Source organism: Balaenoptera borealis (assembly GCF_965194805.1).
Source record: "Balaenoptera borealis genome assembly, chromosome: 7".
Classification (NCBI taxonomy): Eukaryota; Metazoa; Chordata; class Mammalia; order Artiodactyla; family Balaenopteridae; genus Balaenoptera; species Balaenoptera borealis.
This window is the reverse complement of record NC_138864.1, coordinates 10,706,293-10,728,561: the sequence shown is the minus strand read 5'-3', so window position 1 is coordinate 10,728,561 and position 22,269 is coordinate 10,706,293. Positions and strand designations below refer to the sequence as shown.

The following is a 22,269-nucleotide window of genomic DNA, read 5'->3' as shown; positions in this document are numbered from 1 at the left end:
CTACAAATTCAGTGTCCAAGGTCTTGGATCAAATTGTGTATTTCTCCCAACTATTTTTTTTTTTTTTTAAAAGAAGAAAATTAGCAGGAACCTAGATCACGATTCTATGATCATTTAATATTACTGAGAAACAGCCTTACCCACTCTCACACACACCCAATCCACTGCCACTTGGACTGAAATCGCTTCAGTGAAAGTGTCTCTGTGAAAACCAAAGTGCAGAAGTTTTCATAGCTCCGTAGCCCCTTGGAGCCTGGACCCTGCTCTGGACCTGTCCTCGGAGGGTGGGGGCCTTTCTCGGGGTCTTCTGGGGGAGGACGGGTGCTGAGCACCGTAAGTGTCAGCACTGTGGGGGCAGGACCGGTGTGAGCAGCCCTGGCCCTTGTCAGCACGTTTCATGAGGATGCTGGCCTTCAGACTTCAAACAGCGCTGTGAGGAGGTCCTGCCCGCCCACCCCTTTTGCTTACGGGGAAACTGAGGCTCACAGAGGTTGAATAACTTGCTAGAAGTCCTGCAGCTGGTAAGTGGCAAGACCAGGACTAAACCACCTGACTTGTCTGACTTCGTAACCTCTGCCCTTAACCTCGCTGGCCTTGGTGCAGATTCCCGTCTTCTGACGGGGGTCGGCCCTGAGCATGGTCTACAGCGCTCTGACGCTCCCCTCTGGTTTCATGCAGGTGTTTGGTCATCCAGTTACAGGGCCTCCCCAGAAGGAAACCACTGTGATTCCGCCCACAGGATATGTAGCAAACAGGTGCTTTGCAAGACACTGTCCCTCTCAGCGCCTTCCGTTTGGGCCACCCGTTTGGACTACCGCAGCTCTGCTAGTTTCCTAAAATGCCGTGGTGGCAGTTCTGTCCTTTGCACTGACGTCTGCCTGGACCTCCTGACGGGTCTGGCCCTTCTTCCGCAGGATGCTGACGGCCTGTGCCCTCTCTCCCGCAGATGCCGCCCTTACGAGGACTGCTGTGGCTCCAGGTGCTGTGTGCGGGCCCTGTCCATACAGAGGCTGTGGTATTTTTGGTAGGTCACGACTCTTCCTGGTCTCGGATGCTCCCCCCCCGCCCTCCCCCGGGGCTCTGCCCGGTCAGTTTGTCACAGCCAAGGTGACATCACCTCCCCCTGAGGCCCTGGCCTCTGGGTGGCCTCAGGCAAGAAAGCAGGTACGTTGGGGCTGGCTTCATGTCAAGCACTTCTGCTCACAGAGTTTGGAGAAAGCTCGTCCCCATTTCCACAGACTTGTGGCTCGGAAAGAAGACTTATTCTTTTGGACGCTGGACTGTACAGCAGCCTGGACCTTCAGCGGCTCCTCCACCAGTTTCTGAAATGGAGCTGAGGCCAGTTGTGTTGGTCAGGGAATCAGCACATCTCGTTATAAAGTTTCCACTGCCGGGAAATCTTCCGTGTTCACACTGTGTCAGCTGAGTCCTGACTTTCAAGACAGACAGGCTGCATCCTTGCCCATCTTCCAGCTCTACTGGGGGAAGTTGCAAGAGCTGTCTGGAGTCTGTAAGATTGTACTTTGGGCAAGAATGAGGCAGTAAAGCTGACAGAGTCCTAAAAAGATAGGATGCAGCGTTTCCACTAAGGAGAGGAACCTCCTGTGAGTTGCCATCCTCAGAGGATGCCTGTTTGGAGGTTTGTCTGAAGATTCGTTTGACTCTGTAGATAAGAGATAGGCTTCAGATGACAGAGATGGCAGAGTATGTGTGGGAAAGGATTTGCCTAAAACCAAAAGAGCATTTCCTGTGCCTGCCACGCTCTCCTCTGCACCGCTGCAGAGGTACAGTCATCGAGGCAAATCCCCTGAAGGGTTAGGACCCAGCTTTAAGATTTAAGCTTCTTCATGGGTTTCAGATTCTGACATTCCTGACATCTAAAGACTTTAAGGCCTTTCCTGAGCATGTGGCAGCAGACACTTGAATTTTTGGTGAGATTTTGCCTTTGCCTCCTGACAACTGTTCCTAATGTCTGATTAGGGAAATCAGCAGGAAGTGGGTACTCCACATGCCACGTTTTCTTTAATAGGAGACCCTCTTTTCATTCTCACCATCACCACCTCCGTGATGGGGTTTTGGCCATTTGGGGGCTGGACCCACCTGTCACGTCGGGCCCTGAACAGTGCCATCCTGGTGTTGGCTTCTCCCCACCTCCTAGTTGCTAGTGCCTCAAACTCTATAATAGAAGGAGAACTTTTTTACCCTGAGATTTTCCAAATGTTAATACCTCTGTGTACCTATCAAGGTGGAAGGGACTGGTGCCAAAGCTGGGGTGAGGAGGACCAGGGGGAGGTGGCATTTCAGAGCTTTGCCCAGCTTCACACACGCGCCCCCTCAGAACTTGCCTCCACGGGGCCTTGTGGTCGAGGGTCCCGAAAGGGACCAGCAGTGCTTCAGGTTGGCCTGAAACACCCGACAGATGATGATGAGATTGTGGAAATGCTCCTAAAAGTGAGAAAACTTGTCAAAGTTTAGACATTACGTGATTAGAAAGAAGGAAAAATTGAAAGTCCAGGAGAACTCTGAGGGCCTGTCTGCTAGAGCAGCTTCTGTCGACCTTCCCTGGAAGCGTTCCCTGAGCTGGTAGCCGGTGCTTCTGAGCTGTTGGCCGGCGTCCCTTGTCAGGGTCAGGGCACCTCAGCGAGCCAGTGGGTCCCTACACAGAGGCATCTCATGAGAGCCGTGGAAGGAGGGCAGGTCTCCAAGGTCGGGGTGCCAGATGCCAGAAGGTTTGGTTGAGTTCTCTGAGTTGAGATTCTGATACCAGATACCAGCTTCTAAACTGGGGATACAGCCAGAGAGCACCTTGAGATGCAAGTCTGAGGTGCCCCAGCTGAAGTCAGAGGACACTTGGTTTCGGCTCCATGGGTTCTTTCTCTCAGTTATGTGTCTGGTATGCACATACCAGTTACATGTCTGGTATGGAGAAGGCCCTACAGCAGCTGGGCTCCTAAAACAGACAGATGTCTAGACACATGGAGAGTTTTAAACCAGTATTCTGGAAACAAAGCGTGCAGCCTCTGATGCCACAGAAGTTGGGGAAAGCTGCACAGCTTCTGACCGGGTCTCAGAGAGGGCCTTCCTTGCTAAGGGTCCACGGGCAGGGACATAGGCATGGACCTGGTGAGAGGGTGATGGGGAGCTGGCGTGGGGGCAGGTTTGGAGGGAGGGGCAGGAGGTTGGCAGGATGGACCTGGGCATGGAGCGAAAGGAGGCCTGCTCTCCAACCTGGTCCCACTTGACTCTGGAGGAATTTGGGCTCCTTACCATAACACAAGAGGTTTTGGAGGAGAATGCTTTCAGAAGTCCCTGCCAGCTCTAAAATCTTAAGTAATATTTAAGCAGGATAGTCTAATGAAATCCCCAGGATTAGAGAAGGTGTAGAGTTGGAAAGCGCACTGCAGCAGAGTGCAGCCTGGCAGGTGAGTGCTTCCCCGCTGCCAGGGCTCCCGCGGGGCAGGGGGCAGGTGGCAGGTGGCATGTCGGCCCTGGATCTGCAGGGGCTCTGCTGCTGCCTGGGGCCTGCATTGGGAGCTGAGAACTGCTGTTCCAAGTGCTGCGGCGGGGAGGCAGGAAGGGACTGAAAAAACAAATTGAATTGAAGAAACCAGATTACTTTTGATGATAGAGAAGGCACAAACTTCCTCTCTTAATCCCAGGGAAGCTCCCCAGACCTGCTCAGCAGTGAGAGAGAACGTCTAGGAAACAATCGTCCTGTAACTCACAGCACTTCCAAGAGCTGCTGTCTTACCTTGGCACGCCTTCCCTCACTGACACCCTGCTTCCTCTCTCTGTTACTGGAAGCTCATTCCCCTGCACCCTCGTTAGTTTCTCTCAGACTACTGCTTCCATAAGGAATGAGTCTGATGATGATTGCTGCCTAAGCCGGGAGTTGGTCCCCTGCCATGTGACTTTGTTCTTATTTGCTTGCACCTATGTGCTCTCCAGCAGTCCACGGTGTGAGGTGTGTATCGCTTTTATTTGTCTAGGAAGAAATATGTATTCCATTGGACGGTGTAACCAACGTTTTGGCTTGTCTCATGGAAGAGACCAAGATCTCGTATGGCTTCTGCATTTCCAATCCAGAGAGCCTGGTCCCCTGGGAGTGAGCAGTGGTGTTACTGAGAAGGGAAACCCTTATGTGCATTTAGCCTCCCCGTGCTTTACCTTTCTGCTCAGATGTTTACAGTTGGACCCAGGGTTGAACGTAAGATTATCATGGAGTCCAAATGAAGCTGTTCCCTTTGGATTCCAGCATCTGACTTCGGAGAGGGCCTTGTTTTGCGCAACTTGGATTCCTCTAGCTCCCCAAGACTGCACCCCTCTGACCCCCTCCCCATCTGCAGCTCACAGCTGACCTCTCCGGGCCTCTCACCCACCCAGCTTTTCCTGTGGGAGCCCCTGTGCTGTTCTTTCCACCCAGAAAGCCCCTTCCCTTCCCTTCAATTTGTCTCTTTCTTTCCATCATTCAGACTCAGCTCAGATGTTGCTTTGAAGGAAAAGAAGCTTCCTCACTCTGACAGATACCCTTGTCAACCCTCTTTTTGCATTGAATTGTACCCTTGAAATGATGAACACAGTTGTGTGTGATGTATATTTTACCCGCCACTCCCACCCCAAACCTATGTTGTATCCTTGCTTTTCTTTCTTAGCACTATCAGAGTTGTAAATAAACACTTCTGTTAATTTGTTGTTTACTGTCCCCCTCCCCTATGAGAACTCAAGTTCAGCGAGGGGGAGGCCCCACCTGTCTTACGCCCTGGAATGCACAGACTGGTGCTGGGAGCCTGGCAGGTGCTTAAGAAAATTTTTGTTGAATGAATAATGAATTAGACGAGAGATCAGAAAGCCACAATTTCAGTCCTTTCCTGAATCATTTCCTGTCTGGTGCCCCTGATCTTTGTTCCTGTTCAGCATTCCAAGGTTGTCCGGTAAATGCTTACTGACTGACTAACGGACTTAATTTAACCCTTAACATTATGTTAATTATTCCTGAAGGCTTTACTCTCTACTCTTTTCTTAAGTTTCATTTGTGTGTGGACAGGTGCCTTTGACCATGACGTACGTGGCCAGCTCTGCTGTGTCTGCATCCTTCACAAGAGTGTGTGTGCGTGTTGAGTGAGGTTCTGGAAGGTTCTGTGAGTCCCATCATCATATCAGTTTAGAGGTGGGCAAGTTTCTCAGTTATGTCTGTGTGGAACAGACAACTTGGCCCTTCTCAGAATAACTCCCCCCGTTTCTAGAAAAACAGGTATAGTGCACATGTGAGGTGGGAAGAGTCGTCCATTCATTCATTATTTACTGAACGCCAGTGATGCATCTGAGAATTCTTAGATGATTTGGACAAAGGTCCGATCCTTAGCGGTCCGCTCTGTGTCCGTTAGACTGTAGGGTCATGGTAGAAGGTTCGGCCATACTTAGAACCTAGAGATTTAAAAACAGCCTGTTTATTGATTGTGAGTGTTTTCTGTATTCCTTTAGTTTCTCTATAATTAAGATGTGCTCTAGGAAGGGCACTTAAAAAAAATTTTTTTTTTAATGGATGTTCATATAATAATGGAGAGAAAACTGCTAGAAAGGATCACGGGCTTACTCTTCTTGCTTTGACAGTAAAGAAAAATGGGGGAAATAGACAGTGAGGACCAGCAGTCGTGTTCAAACTGGATTGAAAACGCATCTCCCGGTTTGACTAAAATATTGAGTTGAGGTCAGAGCCATGCACAGGAAGGTAATTGCACCAGCCCTTTGAAGCCAGCAGCCACTTGGAGCTTTTGAAGCAGAAAGCTCACCTCGAGAGCCTCTCATCATGAGTGGCCTCCATCCGGGGGCACCCAGAGCTCTGCAAGCCAGGTGTCTCCCTGGTGTCCTCCACGGGGACCGTCCCGGGGGAAGGTGGTCGGGGAGGACCAGCCAGGGAGCCCTGCCGTCTGCCCGGGCCTCCGCCTGGGGCCTCACCCTGTGTTCTCGCCCAGGTTCCTTCTGATGATGGGCGTTCTCTTCTGCTGCGGAGCTGGCTTCTTCATCCGGAGGCGCATGCACCCCCCGCCGCTGATCGAGGAGCCGGCATTCAACGTGTCCTACACCAGGCAGCCCCCGGACCCCGCGCCAGGTCAGCCAAGCCCTCTGTCCTCGTCTCTCCTCCTTGCAGCTTACACGTTCTCTGTAAGCATTTGGAAAGGGCACTGCCACGGAATACGCTGGCAGAAAAAATTCAGGCCATGTTTATTCATTTAAGTTCTGATGATCAACCTTGCTGTGCGTTGGTGCTGATAATAAATGCAGTGTCTGTTGTGCTGTATGCCTGTCACCTCTTATTCTTACCTAATTATTGGTGCATCTTTTAGGCATGTTTATGCAGTCCATATATGCACATTATGTGCTCTTTTTTCCTTAAAAATTATTTCATGGGTAAATTTTTATGTAGAAACTGTATTGTCCATGACATTCTTAATGCTTCTGGACTAAATATTAATCATGTTACTAAATGGTAATTTGCTTAGATAGTCTGTCCTTGCTGATCATTTGTTTTCTTTTGTTTTGCTTTTCATTCGTTCATTCAATAAGCGTTTGCTGTGCGTTTATGAGTATTGTGAGTACTTATTAACTGTGCTGCTATAGACATGTCTGCACAAGTTACATTTGGCCTATTTAGGGAACATTACCCAGAGTGGTGCCCCAGGGTCAAAAAGAATTCGTGGTTTCCTAATTCTTATAAAACACTGCTTTAACTACCTAAACCTCAGACATACTGTGGTGGATGAATTCAAGTTTCCCTCGGGACACGGGCCCGTTCCTTGTTTTGAAATTACATGTGAGATGTTTCCCTTCCCTTTGGGGGCAGGGGGCGCGGGGGGCTCTGCAGGGCTGGGGAGGCACTGCTCCTTGAGCTCCTGTCTTTCGGCCCGTGTGCTGGGCCAGGGGGCTGCGTGGTTCCCTGTGTGCCACTCTGCCCCCGTCATGCTTCCCACCTCGAGAGTGTGGGCGGGCTCCCTCCATTCACCACACACCACGGGGAGACAGTCGGAGATCTAGGAGCAGTTCTGCTCCAGTCTTTACAGAGTTCCGGTTCTGTAAGATAAGCCCTCAGATCTGCTGTACAGCGTGGGACCTACAGTTAGTAACACTGTGTCGTAGACTCACGAATTTGCCGAGTGGAGGTCTTATGTTGTGTCGTCACAAATTCAGAGGGCAGGGGGAAATGCTTGGAGGTGATGGATAGGTTTATGGCATATATTGTGGTGATGGCTTCACGGTGTATATGTATTTCTAAACTCATCAAGTTGTAGACGTTAAATATGTTCACCTTTTTGTATGTCGATCACACCTCAAAGAAAAAAGAAAGAAGTTGGGGGATTGAGTGCGGGAAGAGCTCTCTCTCATCTGCCCTTTAGACACAGAGATGCAGAGATGGGCATTTGCAGGTCTGTTTTTTATAGTTTTATTCCACCAGACACGCCACCGGATTTTCTTTTATTATTTTTTAAAACGTTGCTAAAAATCTGAATATGTATTTTCCACAACAGTTCCGAGGTTGCTGTAGCTTAAACTTTCTCTCAGGGTTAGTACCGCTTTTCATGTATAAGTGGATTTTTATTCTTTCATATTTGGAAAGATTTGAATAGCTTCAAATCTATGCTCCAGCATAGGGCAAAGTGAAAATTTTCAGTTAAAATGGGAGGCCAAACCTAGATTTTATCTGGCTTAGTCTGAGTTTTCAGTCCTTTGATTTTTTTTTTTTCAAGAAGCAGACAGTAGATTAGAGAAATGGGTAAAAGACTGATGAATTTCCTTTTCCTTTTTTTTTTTTTTTTAAATTAATTAATTTATTTATTTTTGGCTGTGTTGGGTCTTCGTTTCTGTGCGAGGGCTTTCTCTAGTTGCGGCGAGTGGGGTGCGAGACTCTTCATCGCGGTGCGCGGGCCTCTCATTGTCACAGCCTCTCTTGCTGCGGAGCACGGGCTCCAGACGCGCAGGCTCAGTAGTTGTGGCTCACGGGCCCAGTGGCTCCGCGGCATGTGGGATCCTCCCAGACCAGGGCTCGAACCCCTGTCCCCTGCATTGGCAGGCAGATTCTCAACCACTGCGCCACCAGGGAAGCCCCTCCTTTTCCTTTTGTCTTCATGACATGGATTTTTAGTGTCCCGTGCGGCCACAGATGCAAGATGCCGCCTGTGCTTGGCCCACAGCGTCAGGCCTGGGCTGGGCCCAGGGCGCCCAGCCGCCTGTGCACATCTCCTGCTGAACGTCTGCAGCCTCTCAATAGTTTGAAACAAGAACACCCTGCATCCCCTGTCACCCCCTCTCCCTCACCCCCGCCTCTTTTCTTTCTTTTTTTTTTTTTAAATTAATTAATTAATTTATTTATGGCTGTATTGGGTCTTCGTTTCTGTGCGAGGGCTTTCTCTAGTTGCGGCAAGTGGGGGCCACTCTTCATCGCGGTGCGCGGGCCTCTCACTATCGCGGCCTCTCTTGTTGCGGAGCACAGGCTCCAGACACGCAGGCTCAGTAGTTGTGGCTCACGGGCCTAGTTGCTCCGCGGCATGTGGGATCTTCCCAGACCAGGGCTCAAACCCGTGTCCCCTGCATTGGCAGGTAGATTCTCAACCACTGCGCCACCAGGGAAGCACCCCCCCCCGCCTCTTTTCTTCATCCCAGTGCACACATCTTCCTAACTGGAATCCTCGGTCCCCTTATAATAAATAGGTCATCGATCCTACAAGCCTTACTTCAGACTCTTACTCACCCCTGAGCAATGCCTGCTAAAAGTTTTCCCAGTCACTTGTCTCTGCCGGCTCTTCTCTGTCTTCCATGTTGCCACCAGAAAGTTCTTTGGGGGGGAAAAAAAAAAAAAGCACCTAGGTCATGTTGTTCTCCTGCTTAAGGGTCTCTGCCGTGTCACTTTGCTCCCAGCAAGTCCAGACTCCTTAGCCAAGGACCCAGACCCCTGCCCTTGCCCCTCCTGTGCCCCGTGTCAGCAGCCTGCTCCCCAAGCTCTGCCACCTCACCGGGCCCAGCCCATGCCCTCCCTTGGTCCCAGGCCATTTCCTTTCATTCTCTTTCTCTCCTGGATTCTCTCTGCCAAGTACTATAACTGCGTTTATTACGGTGATTTTTGTTGTTGTTGTTTATTTTTTTATTGAGGTGACATCAGTTTATAACATTATATGTTTCACGTGTACAACTTTCTGTTTCTATGGCTGTATACCCTACAGTGTCCTTACCACCAAAAGTTTACATTCCATCCATCACCGCACAGTTGATCCCCTTTACACATTTTACCTGCCCTTCCTTCACCCCTTCCCCCCACCCCCATAACCACTACTCTCTTCTCTATATCTACGTGTTTGTTTTGGCTTGTTCATTTATTTTGTTTTTTATATTCCAAATATGAGTGAAATCATATAATTATATTTGTCTGTCTGACTTTCACTTAGCATAATGCCCTCTAGAGCCATCCATGTTGTCACAAATGCTAGGATTTCGTTCTTTGTTTATGGCTGAGTAATATTCCATTGTGTATATAGACCACATCTTCTTTATTCATTCATCCACTGATGGACACTCAGGTTGCTTCTTATCTTGGCTCTTGTGACTAATGCTGCTATGAACATTGGGGTGCATGTATCTTTTCAAATGAGTGTTTTCATATTCTTTGGAAAAATACCCAGAAGTGGGACTGCTGGATCATACAGTGGTTCTGTCTTAATTTTTGAGGAGCTTCCATACTGTTTTCCACAGTGGGTGCACCAATTTACATTCCTAATGACATTGCACAAGAGTTCTGTTTTCTCCACATCCTTGCCAACGCTTGTTATTTCTTATCTTTTTGGTAATAGCCACTCTGACAGATGTGAGGTGATAGCTCATTGTGGTTTTTAATTGTCATTTCCCTGGTGATTAGTGGTGTTGAGCATCTTTTCTTGCATCTGTTGGTCATCTGATGTCTTCTTTGGGAAAATGTCTATTCAGATCCTCTGCCTATTTTTTAATCAGGTTTGTTGTTATTGTTGAGTTGTATGAGTTCTTTATATACTTTGGATATTAACCACTTATCAGATAGATGATTTGCAAATATTTTCTCCCAGTCAGAAGGTTGCCTTTTTGTTTTGATGATGGTTTCCTTCGTTGTGCAAAGACTACTACTACTATGACGTAGTCCATTTGTTTATCTTTGCTTTTGTTTCCCTTGCCTGAGGAGACATGTCCAGAAAGATATTGCTAAGACTGATGACAAAGAGGTTACTGTCTATATTTTTTTCTAGAAGTTTTATGTTTTCAGGTCTTACAATCAAGTCTTTAATCCATACTGAGTAAATTTTTATGTGTGGTATATGATAGTGGTCTAGTCTGATTCTTTTGCATGTGGCTGTTCCATTTTCTCAGCTCCATTTGTTGAAGAAACTGTTCTTTCTTCATTGTATGTTTTTTGCTCTTTTCCTGTAAATTAGTTCTTCATGTATGTGTGAATTTATTTCTGAGCTCTCAGTTCTGTACCATTGATCTGTGTGTCTGTTGTTCTGCCAATACCATGCCGTTTTGATTACTATAGCTTTGTGGTATCATTGGAAATCAAGGGGTGTGATACCTCCAGGTTTGTTCTTTTTTTCTCAGGATTGCTTTGGCTATTTGGGGTCTGTGGTTCCATATAACTTTTAGAATTTTTTTTTCTATTTCTGTGAAAAAAATGTCATTGGGATTCTGGTAGTGATTGCATTTAATCTGAAGATTGCTGTGGGTAATATGGACATTTTAACAATGTTATTCTTCTAATCCATGAGTATGGAATATCTTTCAATTTCTTTGTGTCATCTTCAATTTCTTCCATCAATGTCTTACAGTTTTTCAGTGTATAGGCCTTTCACCTCCTCGGTTAAATTTATTCCTAGGTATTTTATTCTTTTTGTTGTAATTATAAATGGGATTGTTTTCTTAGTTTTTCTTTCTGCGAGCTCATTGTTAGTGTATAGAAACAACAGATTTTTGAGTATTGATTTTGTACCCTGCCACTTTACTGTATTTGTCTACTATTTCTAATAGTTTTTCGGTGGAGTCTTTAGGATTTTCTGTATATCATGGTGAGTTTTAATCCCTACGTATATTTTGGGTTCCCCACTGGGCTGAGTGCTTTCGCAGGACTCACATCTCAAGCACCAAGCAGACTTACATCTGTCAGCTGAGTGAACGGTCAACCTGGGGTAGGGATTTACCATGGCCACACTTGGAGCATCACTCGACCCATATTTCACACCTGCTAAGGTGCTGCAGGTACTTGGGACACTGGAATGCAGCCTGGGTTCCAGCCCTCACTCACCCCCTTGTGCATTGCACGATTTGCACAACCGTGTGTTGGAGCACTGTGTCATTGCACAAGTTACTGTACAGTCACCAACCATGATGAGACGTATGTGGAGAAAGTTCAGGATGCTGGGAAGCTGTGTAAGCGGGAAACTCAATCTGTTGTATGGATGGAAGGGGCAGAAGAGTTTGTAAGTATATTTAAGTGGAAGTGAGGGCATGAGGGGTGGGGGACCGAGGAGCAGCCAGCAAGGCTCCTGTGTCTTCCTTTGCTGCCTGCGTTTCACACGCCTGCCCACCGAGACTCCTGAGCTGCAGAGTCCGAGCAGCTGCTCTCAGTCCCACAGCTGTGGCATCAACGGCAGGCACTGTTGTAGGCATCCTAGGGCAGCAGAGATGCCACATCAACAATATTGAGCCTCTCTGTGAACAGTGGAGACTGGGGGCTCTCCCACGACTAGGGTAGTGTGGTTTGACCCGATACGGTTCTACCCTGCAGTTGGGGGCGTTCAGAGAAATGGGGGCTGCTTTATTTTCTTCCAAGCCCTCTCCTAATGCAGTCACCAGTGGGGCCTGTGAAAAACAGCCCGCTCACCTTCTGTTGGGAGACTCTGATGCGGGTATCCTCAGCTCTCTGTGGGGAGTCACAGCTGCTGCTTCATTTACCATCCTCCTCCATTTGTACACTTCTCACAGGCCTGTAAAGTATGAAATGGTCAGTCCCCAAACACACCAGAGCATCGTATGAAGGCTTGCTTTGTTCTGTGGGCGTATACATACTTTCTCCACAAAATCCAGGGCTGTGTCATTAATTAACAGCACTATGCTTGGGAAGAATTTAATTACTTTGATTTTTTAGAATTAGTCACAATGAAGAAAAATAAGGTCTATTGGTTTCTCCATGATTTCGGCCTGGAGACCCGCCTCTTCCTGTGGGTGAGATTCACGCCCCTGCGGCTGCTTGCTGAGACCCTGTAGTGCTCAGGCTTGTGCCCATGGGGTGTGTGTGTGTGTGTGTGTGTGTGTGTGTGTGTGTGTGTGTGTGTGTGTGTGTAAGGGCAGGCCGGGGGCCAGGCGGTCTGGGAAGGGAACGGGGTGCACTGACCCTACGTGGTAGGTCCTTGGGCCCGGGAGGAACCTGGCTGGTGCGGAGGGAGAGACGATACCTGCGAACCGCGGGCAGTGCTTGCCCATCTGCCAGGTGGCTCCGTTTTCCCTCTACTGCTGATCTGGGGGAGGGGAAGTGGATTCGGGTGAGTTTTGCTCATTCATGAAGAAGAAAGGGCAGGTTTTTTTGTTTTTTTATTTTTGGCTGTGTTGGGTCTTCGTTTCTGTGCGATGGCTTCCTCTAGTTGCGGCGAGCGGGGGCCACTCTTCATCGCGGTGTGCGGGCCTCTCACTACCGCGGCCTCTCCCGCTGCGGAGCACAGGCTCCAGACGCGCACGCTCAGTAGTTGTGGCTCACGGGCCCAGCTGCTCCGCGGCATGTGGGATCTTCCCAGACCAGGGCTCGAACCCGTGTCCCCTGCATTGGCAGGCAGATTCTCAACCACTGCGCCACCAGGGAAGCCCGAAAGGGCAGGTTTTAAAGAATCAATACTCTTTCCCTGGAGGGCTGGGGAAGGGCGGCACTCGAGCCCGGTATGCAGAGGGGTACGCAGTGGTGTCCCGCTGGGACCAGCTCCCCAGCCCAGCAAGGCTGAGTGCAGAAGAGCAGAGACCTGCACATTACGAAGATGCTCAAATCTGGGTGGGGTGTGTGGCAGCATCACGGTTCCAGGGCACTGGTGTGGTTGGAGCAGGACGGGGGGGAAGAGACCAGCAAAGTAGGCCTGGAGGCTGAGGTTCAGAGGGGGGGCTCCAAACCTGCCTAGGAACCCAAAGAAACAAGGGCTGAACAAGGGCTGCCGGTCAAAGGCCGTGGCTGAGATCCAGCTCCCCGGGGCCTGTGCAGGGAAGCACCAGCACGGCGAGTGCGGAGATGCTGGTCTGGGGACCGAGGAGAGGCACCTGGGCCGGGAGTCAGGAGGCCTGAGGTCTGTGGGCCCTGGGGTGGGCACTGTCTCTTCTGAGCCTCTGCATCTTATCGGCAAAATGAACGTCTGTGAAGAAAAGCAGTCTCAGTTATAGTCTTATGTCCAGCGGTGGCCAGAGTAACTAGAGACAGTCAGAGCTCCCTCAGTGCTGCAGCCTCCCCAGTCCTCCCCGACGCGCCGCTGGCGGGCCCTGGTTACGCCGTCCTCGGCACAGAGGACAGACAGGCTTTGTTCCTTCAGAAACCAGTGGCTGACTGGCAGCGGCGCCGTGTTCACGCGCTAGGAGGGCGGGAGGGACACGTGCTCACCGCCCTTCAGGAACCTGTGGGAAGGGGGGATTGGTGAAGGGACAGCGGGTGCTAGGGGGCCAAACGTCCAGTTACAAGGTACGTAAGTCCTGGGGATGTCATGTACAGCGTGGTGACCACAGGTAACTTTATTTATATTTGAAAGCTGGTAAGAGAGTAGATCTTAAAAGTTCTCATCACAGGGGAAAAAATGTGCAGCTATGTGCAACTATGAGGTGGTGGATGATAGCTCACTGTAGTGATTATTTCACGATGCGCGTGTGTATCAAATCGTCATGACATACAATGTTACGTGTCAGCTACAGCTCAATAAAACTGGAGAACTTTTAGAACAGGGGGAAGAATATAAAGCCTTGGCTTACAGCAGAGCTGTGAGTCTGGAGGAGAGTGGGGCTGGATTTCAGGGCTCTCTGAGCAGGGCCTCACTAAACTTGCACACTTGAGGCTGAGTGTGGGGAGGGGGTTTGGGGCCACAAAGGAAAAGATGACATTATGGTCTCTCTTCTTTCTGGCATATTATGTGGCACTCAAGTTGATAGTCAAGGTCAAGGCCAGTAACTGTGGCAGGACACGTGTGAAGCTGTATTTAGGGAAGGGGCGGGCTGCTGTGTTACAGCATGGTCCTGAGTCCGACTGTGTGATCACACAGGTGCACAGAGACTGGAGAGGACAGTTGGTAGTGACGTCTGAGATGTTAACATGATTTAAAGTGTCTTTGAAAATGGTTTCCTTTCATGTGACTAATACTGATTTTTTTTTTTATAAATTTATTTATCTATTTATATTTGGCTGCATTGGGTCTTCGTTGCTGCGTGCGGGCTTTCTCTAGTTGCGGAGAGCGGGGCTACTCTTTGTTGCGGTGCATGGGCTTCTCATTGCGGTGGCTTCTCTTGTTGCGGAGCACGGGCTCTAGGCATGCAGGCTTCAGTAGTTGTGGCACGTGGGCTCAGTAGTTGTGGCTCGAGGGCTCTAGAGTGCAGGCTCAGTAGCTGTGGCACACGGGCTTAGTTGCTCCGCGGCATGTGGGATCTTCCCAGACCAGGGCTCGAACCCATGTCCCCTGCACTGGCAGGCGGATTCTCAACCACTGCGCCACCAGGGAAGCCCCTGATTTAAAAAAATAAATAAATAAATAAATAGAAGTAGATGGGGTATTCCCATTGGGAGATACATTTTTATTCCTTCCGATCAGTGCACTTACGGTGAGTTTGTTGATGGTGTTCTGACTGCTCTGGCGTCCCAATCCTATACTAAATCTGTCAACCTGCAGTGACGGTAGTGGCCTGAATAAATGATGCCAACTGCAGGAAAATGGAAATAGTAGGAAGTGTGTTTTGACAGTTTAATTACCCTCCAAATCAGAGCTGAAACACATACAGTTGTGAGGACAAGCTGTGCCTGCCTCTTCTTGTGGGATGTGAGGGCCCCAGTGTTCATTTGTGTGTTGGCAGAATTTCAGCTGTATAATCTCTACAGACCCTGACAGCTCAGCCTGAAAGGCCAGATACCTAATACAGATACACCTTTCAACTCCCTTCCTCCCCCCCTCCCAAAGAAGCAGTAAAAGAAGGGCCGTCTTTGTGATGGGTAGTCCTTGCAAAAGGAAACACGAAGGGTCAGGGCTTTGGCTCCCTTCCTCAGGCTGACTAGTATGACCAGTCTTTTGTGCATCTTTTAAGAAATAATCCATGATTTTCCTGATATATATATATATATATATATATATATATATATACACATACATCTTTTTAATACTGATAAAAATAACTTTGGATAATGAGGATATAACTTGAGTCATGAATAACTTCAAAGTATATGAAACAAACTCAGAATTAAGAGGGAAGTATGATGGAAACTGTCAAGTGTCAATGCATTATTATTAATCTGATCAAAATATAAAAATGGAGTATTTGAAATAATTTATCAAATTGTACACTACAAAGAAAATCTGAAGAAGTTTGCAAGAGCAGAAATCACAGACCTTGGGGTCTGGACTAGGACACTCTGGGTTCTATTTCTTTTCTTTTTTTTTTAAAAAAAAATGTTTATTTATTTATTTACTTAGGCTGCGCTGGGTCTTAGTTGCGGCATGTGGGATCTAGTTCCCTGACCAGGGATCCAACCTGGGTCCCATGCATTGGGAGCGTGGAGTCTTACCCACTGGACCACCAGGGGAGTCCCTGGGTTCTATTTCTAACCTCACGTCTCTGTAGCACATCTGGAAAAGTGACTCAGTTTCTCTAAGCCTCAAGCACCTGAACTGTGAGGTAGAGATAAGACTGTCTTAGGGTGATTGCATATGAGTTGATCCAATACAGTGCTTAACACATGGCCTGAGACAACACTGAGTGGATGGCAGTAGTCGCTGCTACTAATATTACTAAAACTTGTAGTTTTAAGAAATCTATAGATGAGCAAATTAATCATCTGCACCCACTTGGAAATAAAAGAATCCTCCTCTAAATTACTCATTGAGTAAATGAAGGATAGGAGTGAGGGAGGACCCTGTGCTCGTGATGTGCTCCCTCACCCTCACTGCAAACCTGCCGCACCCATCTTCCCATTTGGATGAATGGCAGCTCTGGTCTTCTGCCGCTCGGCCAAGTCTCAGAGCCATCTTCACATTTTCTCCCACCTCTGCCTCCACAGCTGCCACCTTTTATTCAGATTATCACAAGTCCTCCTAACTAGTCTTCTTGCTTCCCCCGTCCTCTGCTTCAGTCTACAGTTAAGTCCCCTGCATACGAACCTTCAAGTTGTGAACTTTCAAAGATGCTAACGTGCGTTCACATGTCCAATCACGTAAGTTAGTTCACGTGTCTGGCGTACACTGTCACGGGCGTGCATCCTCTACAAGTGGTTGTGCTTTTGTGTACTTTACTGTACAGTACTGTATAGAGTACAGTAGCACAGTATCTTTATTTCAAGCCCAGGACGTCCAGAAGCAAGCGTAAAAGCAGCGGTGATGTAGCTGGTACAGTACTACCCAGACATCACTGGATCGTTTTTTCAAGAGGGTAGATAGAATTGAATCCAGCCAGGAACCAGAACCTGTGCCATTCACGTCAGGCGTGAGTGACATTGCAGCTTGCCCTCCGTCTCCTATTGTTGACGATCCTTCAGCTCTACCATCTCCCACCTCCTCTCCCTCCTCCAGTCAGTAACTCTTCTTGCCTGTTCACTCGATGCCGGCCCCTGTGCGCCAGCTGTTGTACTGTACTACTGTACTTTTCAAGGTACCATACTGTAAGATTACAAATGTTTTCTTTATTTTTTGTGTTTGTTTTTTATGCATTATTTGTGTGAAAAGTATTATAAACTTAGTACAGTACAGTACTATATAGCCGACTGTGTTAGTTGGGTACCTAGGCTAACTCTGTTGGACTTAACGAACAAATTGGACTTACGAATGCGCTCTCGGAACGGACTCGTTCGTACGTAGGGGACTCGCTGTATTTCCAGAAAAGGAACCAGAGTAAAAACAGAACTCAGAGCACAGTTCACGTCAGAAGTCCTTACAGCGGCCACAGGCCCTCTCTAAGTCTGCACGTTTCCCCCCCTACTGCCCTTCTGTCCCCGGTCACCTCTCCTACTGTTCTCCTGGCCCTCATTCCACTCTTGCTGCGCACTGACCTTCTGATTTTCCTCACACGTCCAGGCTGCCATGCTGCTGACGTCAGCGCCGTGAGTCCTTCTGCCCGAAAGGTCCATTCTCCATTTACGGCCACCTCTTCGTGTCCACCTGGCTGCTCTGCCATCACCTCCTCCCTCACACACTTGCTGCTCATGTTGGGCTCCTTCGTTTCTTCCAGGTGTTTCACCTCTCAGAGACCCTCCCTCTGCAAACAGTGAGAAAATGGACTCCCTTTTCTCCTCTTTGTTTTCTCTTTTTATCTGTTTCCAACATCCCCACTTTATTTTTATCTTTAGCACTGTCATTAGTAATATACTACATACTTTGTTTTTATCTTGCTTATTATCTTTCTTAACTGCAAGCGTCATAAGGACTTGAGATTCTCTGTTTTCATCATTGCTGTGTTCTGGGTGCCCGTAACAGTGCTGGCAAATAGTAAGAATTCAGTGTTTGTTTAATGCACAAGTGAATGACGTATCAATGAAAAATTAATACAAAAACATGCAATGTAAGTGAACTGACATTTAAAGGTAAATTCATAGCCTTATTCTTTGTTAAAAGTTTAAAATAAGAAAGCGAATTAGCTGACCTCTCCTTAAAAGAGGCTCAGAAATTAATGAAATAAACTCACAGAAAGCAGTAAGAAGTACATAATAAAAAAATAAAAATTAATTACAGGAAAAAGAAAAATTGTTTTGCAGATCTAAAAGTTAGTGCTTGGTAAAAGGCAATAAAAGTAAATGATATTGCCAATATATATCCAGAAAAAACTATAATTGGAAAAGATACATGCACCCCTATGTTCATAGCAGGACTATTTACAATAGCCAAGACCTGGAAGCAACCTAATGTCCATCAACAGATGAATAGATAAGGAAGATGTGGTACATATACACAATGGAATATTACTCAGCCATAAAAAGAATGAAATGATGCCATTTGCAGCAACATGGATGGACTTATCATATTAAGTGAAGCAAGTCAGAAAGAGAAAGACAAATACCATATGATATCACTTACATGTAGACTCTAAAATATGACACAAGTGAACTTACCTACAAAACAGAAACAGGCTCACAGCCATAGAGAACAGACTTGTGGTTTCCAAGAGGGAAAAGGGTGGGAGAGGGATGGAGTGGGAGTTTGGGATTTCCAGATGCAAACTATTATGTATAGAATGGATAAACAACAAGATCCTACTGTATAGCACAGGGAACTGTATTCAATATCCTGTGATAAACCATAATGGAAAAGAATATAAAAAAGAATATATATATATATATGTCACTTTGCTGTGCAGCAGAAATTAACACAATGTTGTAAATCAACTATACTTCAATAAAGTAAGTTTTAAATAAAGTAAATGACATTGCCAATCCCATCCCTGATAAATCTAATTAGTCAAGCTGAATAAAGAAAAAATAAAATCATAAATTGAAACATTACATATCCAGAGGAAATTAAAAATTACAAAGAAGTACTCCTGAAATGGAAAATTTTGGTAAGATAGGAAAGTGTACATTACCAAAGATTCATTAGAATATTGAAAATTTCAGTGGTCCACAAAGCAAGCAAGAGTTTGAGGAAGTTTTCAAAGAGTTAGCTTTCAGAATGGCTCCAAATTCATATGGTATCTTTGAAACTTTTAAGAAACAGTTCATGTCAATGCTTATGAATTACTACAAGTATAGAAAATTATGGAAATCTACCTAATTTGTTTTGTAAAGCTAGTGTAACTTGTAAAACTAGTGTAACCAAAATAAAATTATATTAGATCATGTTTAATGATCATAAATACAAAAATCTTGGGAAACTGAATTAAACAGTGTGTCCGCTCGGGTGGGGCTCTTGTCAGTCGACTCACCTTTGCTGAATCTAGGGCTCCCTCTCAAATCGCACGAAGACTCTCAAGGAGGAAGAGACGATGGCTGCAAGGGGTGGAATGACTTCAAGTCTCTGGAGAAGGACGCTGTGGCCGGGCTAAGAGCGCAGCCCGGGGCGGGTGGGGGAGCGGGGGGCGCCTGGGTCGTGACGGCCCTTAGCCAAGCCCTTCGTGCTCGGACGGTGCTCAGAATGTAGGTCCATCACGTCACCAGCCCTCTCTGGTTTTGCCCGTCCCTCTTTAGCCGGAACTTCTTCCCCCATTTCATCACCCCGTTGTGAGACACATGCCATAGTGGAAAGAGCCTGGGCTTTCCAGTACACTACTGGGTTCAAATTCCAGTGCCTCCGTATAGTAGCTGCGTGACCTTGGCAAGTTGTGTCTTCCTGAGCCTCGGTGTCTTCAGGAAAGTGGATGCAATACCAATACCCCTGCTGTCCCCACTGCGCCCTCCACATAGGCTACAGATGCAATGCAGATGGCTGTTACAGACACTTAACACCTGAGGGGACAGCGGGGCAGCGTTGTGGCTGCACTTCTCCTGATCCTTTCCTCTGTCTCCTGGAGAAACAGTCTTCCTCTAACTCCAGCTTCTTCACAGACGCTCTGCCTTTTCTTTCTCTAACTAAACCATCTACCGTAAGCCTTCAGAATTGAAGGGCTAGTTCTCTTCTCCCACATTCCGCCCTCGCTAAGTTAGGGAGATGGTGCTGGTGTCCCCTTGGCTCCTGGCCATCACTTCTATATCCTTACAGTCCCGACTACTTTGAATCCCATACCAGTTGGCTCTGCCGCTCTTTGTCACCATTTTGCTACTGTCTGTGAGCATCTCTTCTTTGGGGACTTTGGAATCTGTCTGCTCAAATCACCGCCCCCCAGTGGCACGTGGTACAGAGGCTGCCTGTGTGCGCGCCCGGTCCCCCTTCCCACGCAGGGAACTGTGGGTCCCTGTGCCGCTGCTTAAGGCCACTGCCTGTACTGCTCCTCTCTGCCCAAGTGACAGACCGTGCTGGGTGCCCTCCTGTGTACCAGGCTCTTTGCTAGACAGTGGGGTTCAAATGTGGAACCAGGCTTATAAGGTCCCTGCCATCACTGAGCTTATATTCTCTGTAGAAATCCTCTCTCTTTCCTGTATTTCTGTCCCTAACTCTATAAACGCGCTCAAGCATTTCCCATCCTTAAAAATACTTCTGCCGTAAGAACATACAATGGGGAAAACACAGTCTCTTCAGTAAGTGGTGCTGGGAAAACTAGACAGCTACATGTAAAAGAATGAAATTAGAATATTTTCTCATACCATATACAAAAATAAACTCAAAATCGATTAAAGACCTAAATGTAAGCCCTGAAACATAAAACTCCTAGGAGAGAACATAAAGCAGAACACTCTTTGACATAAATCATAGCAGTATTTTTTTGCATCTGTCTCCTAAGGCAAAGGAAACAAAAGCAAAAAAAAACACATGGGACTACATCAAACTAAAAAGCTTTTAACAGGGAAGGAAACCATCATCAAAACAAAAAGGGAACCTTCTGAATGGGAGAAAATATTTGCAAATCATATATAAGGAGTTAATATCCAAAATATATAAAGAACTCATGCAACTCAACAACAAAAAACCAAACAACCTGATTAAAAAATGGGCAGAAGACCTGAATAGACATATTTCCAGAGAAGATATCCAGATGGCCAATAGGCACGTGAAAAGATGCTCAACATAACTAATCACCAGGGAAATGCAAGTCAAAGTCACACAGAGATATCACCTTACACCTGTCAGAATGGCTAATGTCAAAAAGTTAGCAAGGATGTGGAGAAAAGAGAATCTTGTGCACTGTTGGTGGGAATGTAAGTTGGTGCAGCCACTATGGAAAACAGCATGGAGGCTCCTCAAAAAACTAAAAATAGAACTAATAGAAATAAAATGATCCTGCAATTCTACTCCTGGGTAAACATCCAAAGAAAATGAAAACACTAATTTGAAAAGTACATGCCACCCAGTATTCTTAGCAGCTCTATGTACAGTAGCCAAAATATGGAAGTAAACTAAGTGTCCATCAACAGATGAATGGAAAAGAAGACCTGGTGTATATGTGTGTGTGTATATATATATATATATATATATATATATATATATATATATATATACTGCATTACACACACACAATAGACTATTACTCAGCCATAAAAAAGAATAAAATTTTGCCATTTGTAACAATGTGGATGGACCTGGAGGGTATTACGCTAAGTGAACTAAGTCAGACAGAGAAAGACAGATACTGTCTGTTATCACTTATATGTGGGATCTAAAAAATACAACGAATGAATATAACAAAGCAGACTCACAGACATAGCAAACTAGTGGTAACCAGTGGGGAGAGGGAAGGATGGAGGGGCAAGATAGGTGTAGGAGATTAAGAGGTATAAACTGCTATGTCTAAAATAATAAACAAGGATATATTGTACAGCCCAGGGAAATATAGCCATTATTTTGTAATAAATTTAAATGGAGTATAATCTATAAAGATTTTGAATCACTGTGTTGTACACCTGAAACTAATATAATCTTGTAAATCAACTGTACCTTAATTTAAAGCAGTTTTTTTCTGTTTGTTTTGTTTTTTTGTTTTGTTTTGTTTTGGCTGCGTTGGGTCTTCGTTGCTGGACGCGGGCTTTCTCTAGTTGCGGTGAGCGGGGGCTACTCTTCGTTGCAGTGCGTGGGCTTCTCATTGCGGTGGCTTCTCTTGTTGTGGAGCACAGGCTCTAGGTGCGTGCGCTTCAGTAGTTGTGGCGCGCAGGCTCAGTCGTTGTGGCTCGTGGGCTTTAGAGCACAGGCTCAGTAGTTGTGGCTCACAGGCTCAGTCGTTGTGGCTCACAGGCTCAGTAGTTGTGGCTCATGAGCTCTAGAGTGCAGGCTCAGTAGTTGTGGCTCGTAAGCTCTAGAGCACAGGCTCAGTAGTTGTGGCGCACGGGCTTAGTTGCTCCGTGGCATGTGGGATCCTCCTGGACCAGGGATCAAACCTGTGTCTCCTGCATTGGCAGGTGGATTCTTAACCACTGCGCCACCAGGGAAGTCCCTTCAAGCAGTTTTTTAAAGAATAAAAAAACAAAAC

The 22,269-nt window shown here is 46.8% G+C and overlaps 2 protein-coding genes across 10 annotated transcripts in view; one reads left to right on the top strand and one right to left on the bottom strand.

The window, feature by feature from the left end:
• Window positions 1-22,269, top strand: part of VOPP1 (VOPP1 WW domain binding protein) — a 93,965-nt gene that overhangs the window by 67,002 nt on the left and 4,694 nt on the right. For 3 of the 9 annotated variants that reach the window (XM_082399683.1, XM_082399691.1, XM_082399684.1), the window contains 2 exons: window positions 947-1,024; window positions 5,973-6,109. In XM_082399683.1, the coding sequence (XP_082255809.1) occupies window positions 947-1,024; window positions 5,973-6,109 (215 nt within the window). The other 6 variants (XM_082399685.1, XM_082399686.1, XM_082399687.1 and 3 more) reach the window with 4 other exon arrangements.
• LOC309632294 (uncharacterized protein) lies at window positions 12,390-21,266 on the bottom strand. Its single transcript, XM_082399636.1, has 2 exons — window positions 17,273-21,266; window positions 12,390-13,397 (listed from the first exon to the last, which is right to left on the bottom strand). The coding sequence occupies exons 1-2, from the start codon at window positions 17,639-17,641 to the stop codon at window positions 12,564-12,566; spliced, it is 1,203 nt and encodes a 400-aa protein (XP_082255762.1). The 5' UTR covers window positions 17,642-21,266; the 3' UTR covers window positions 12,390-12,563.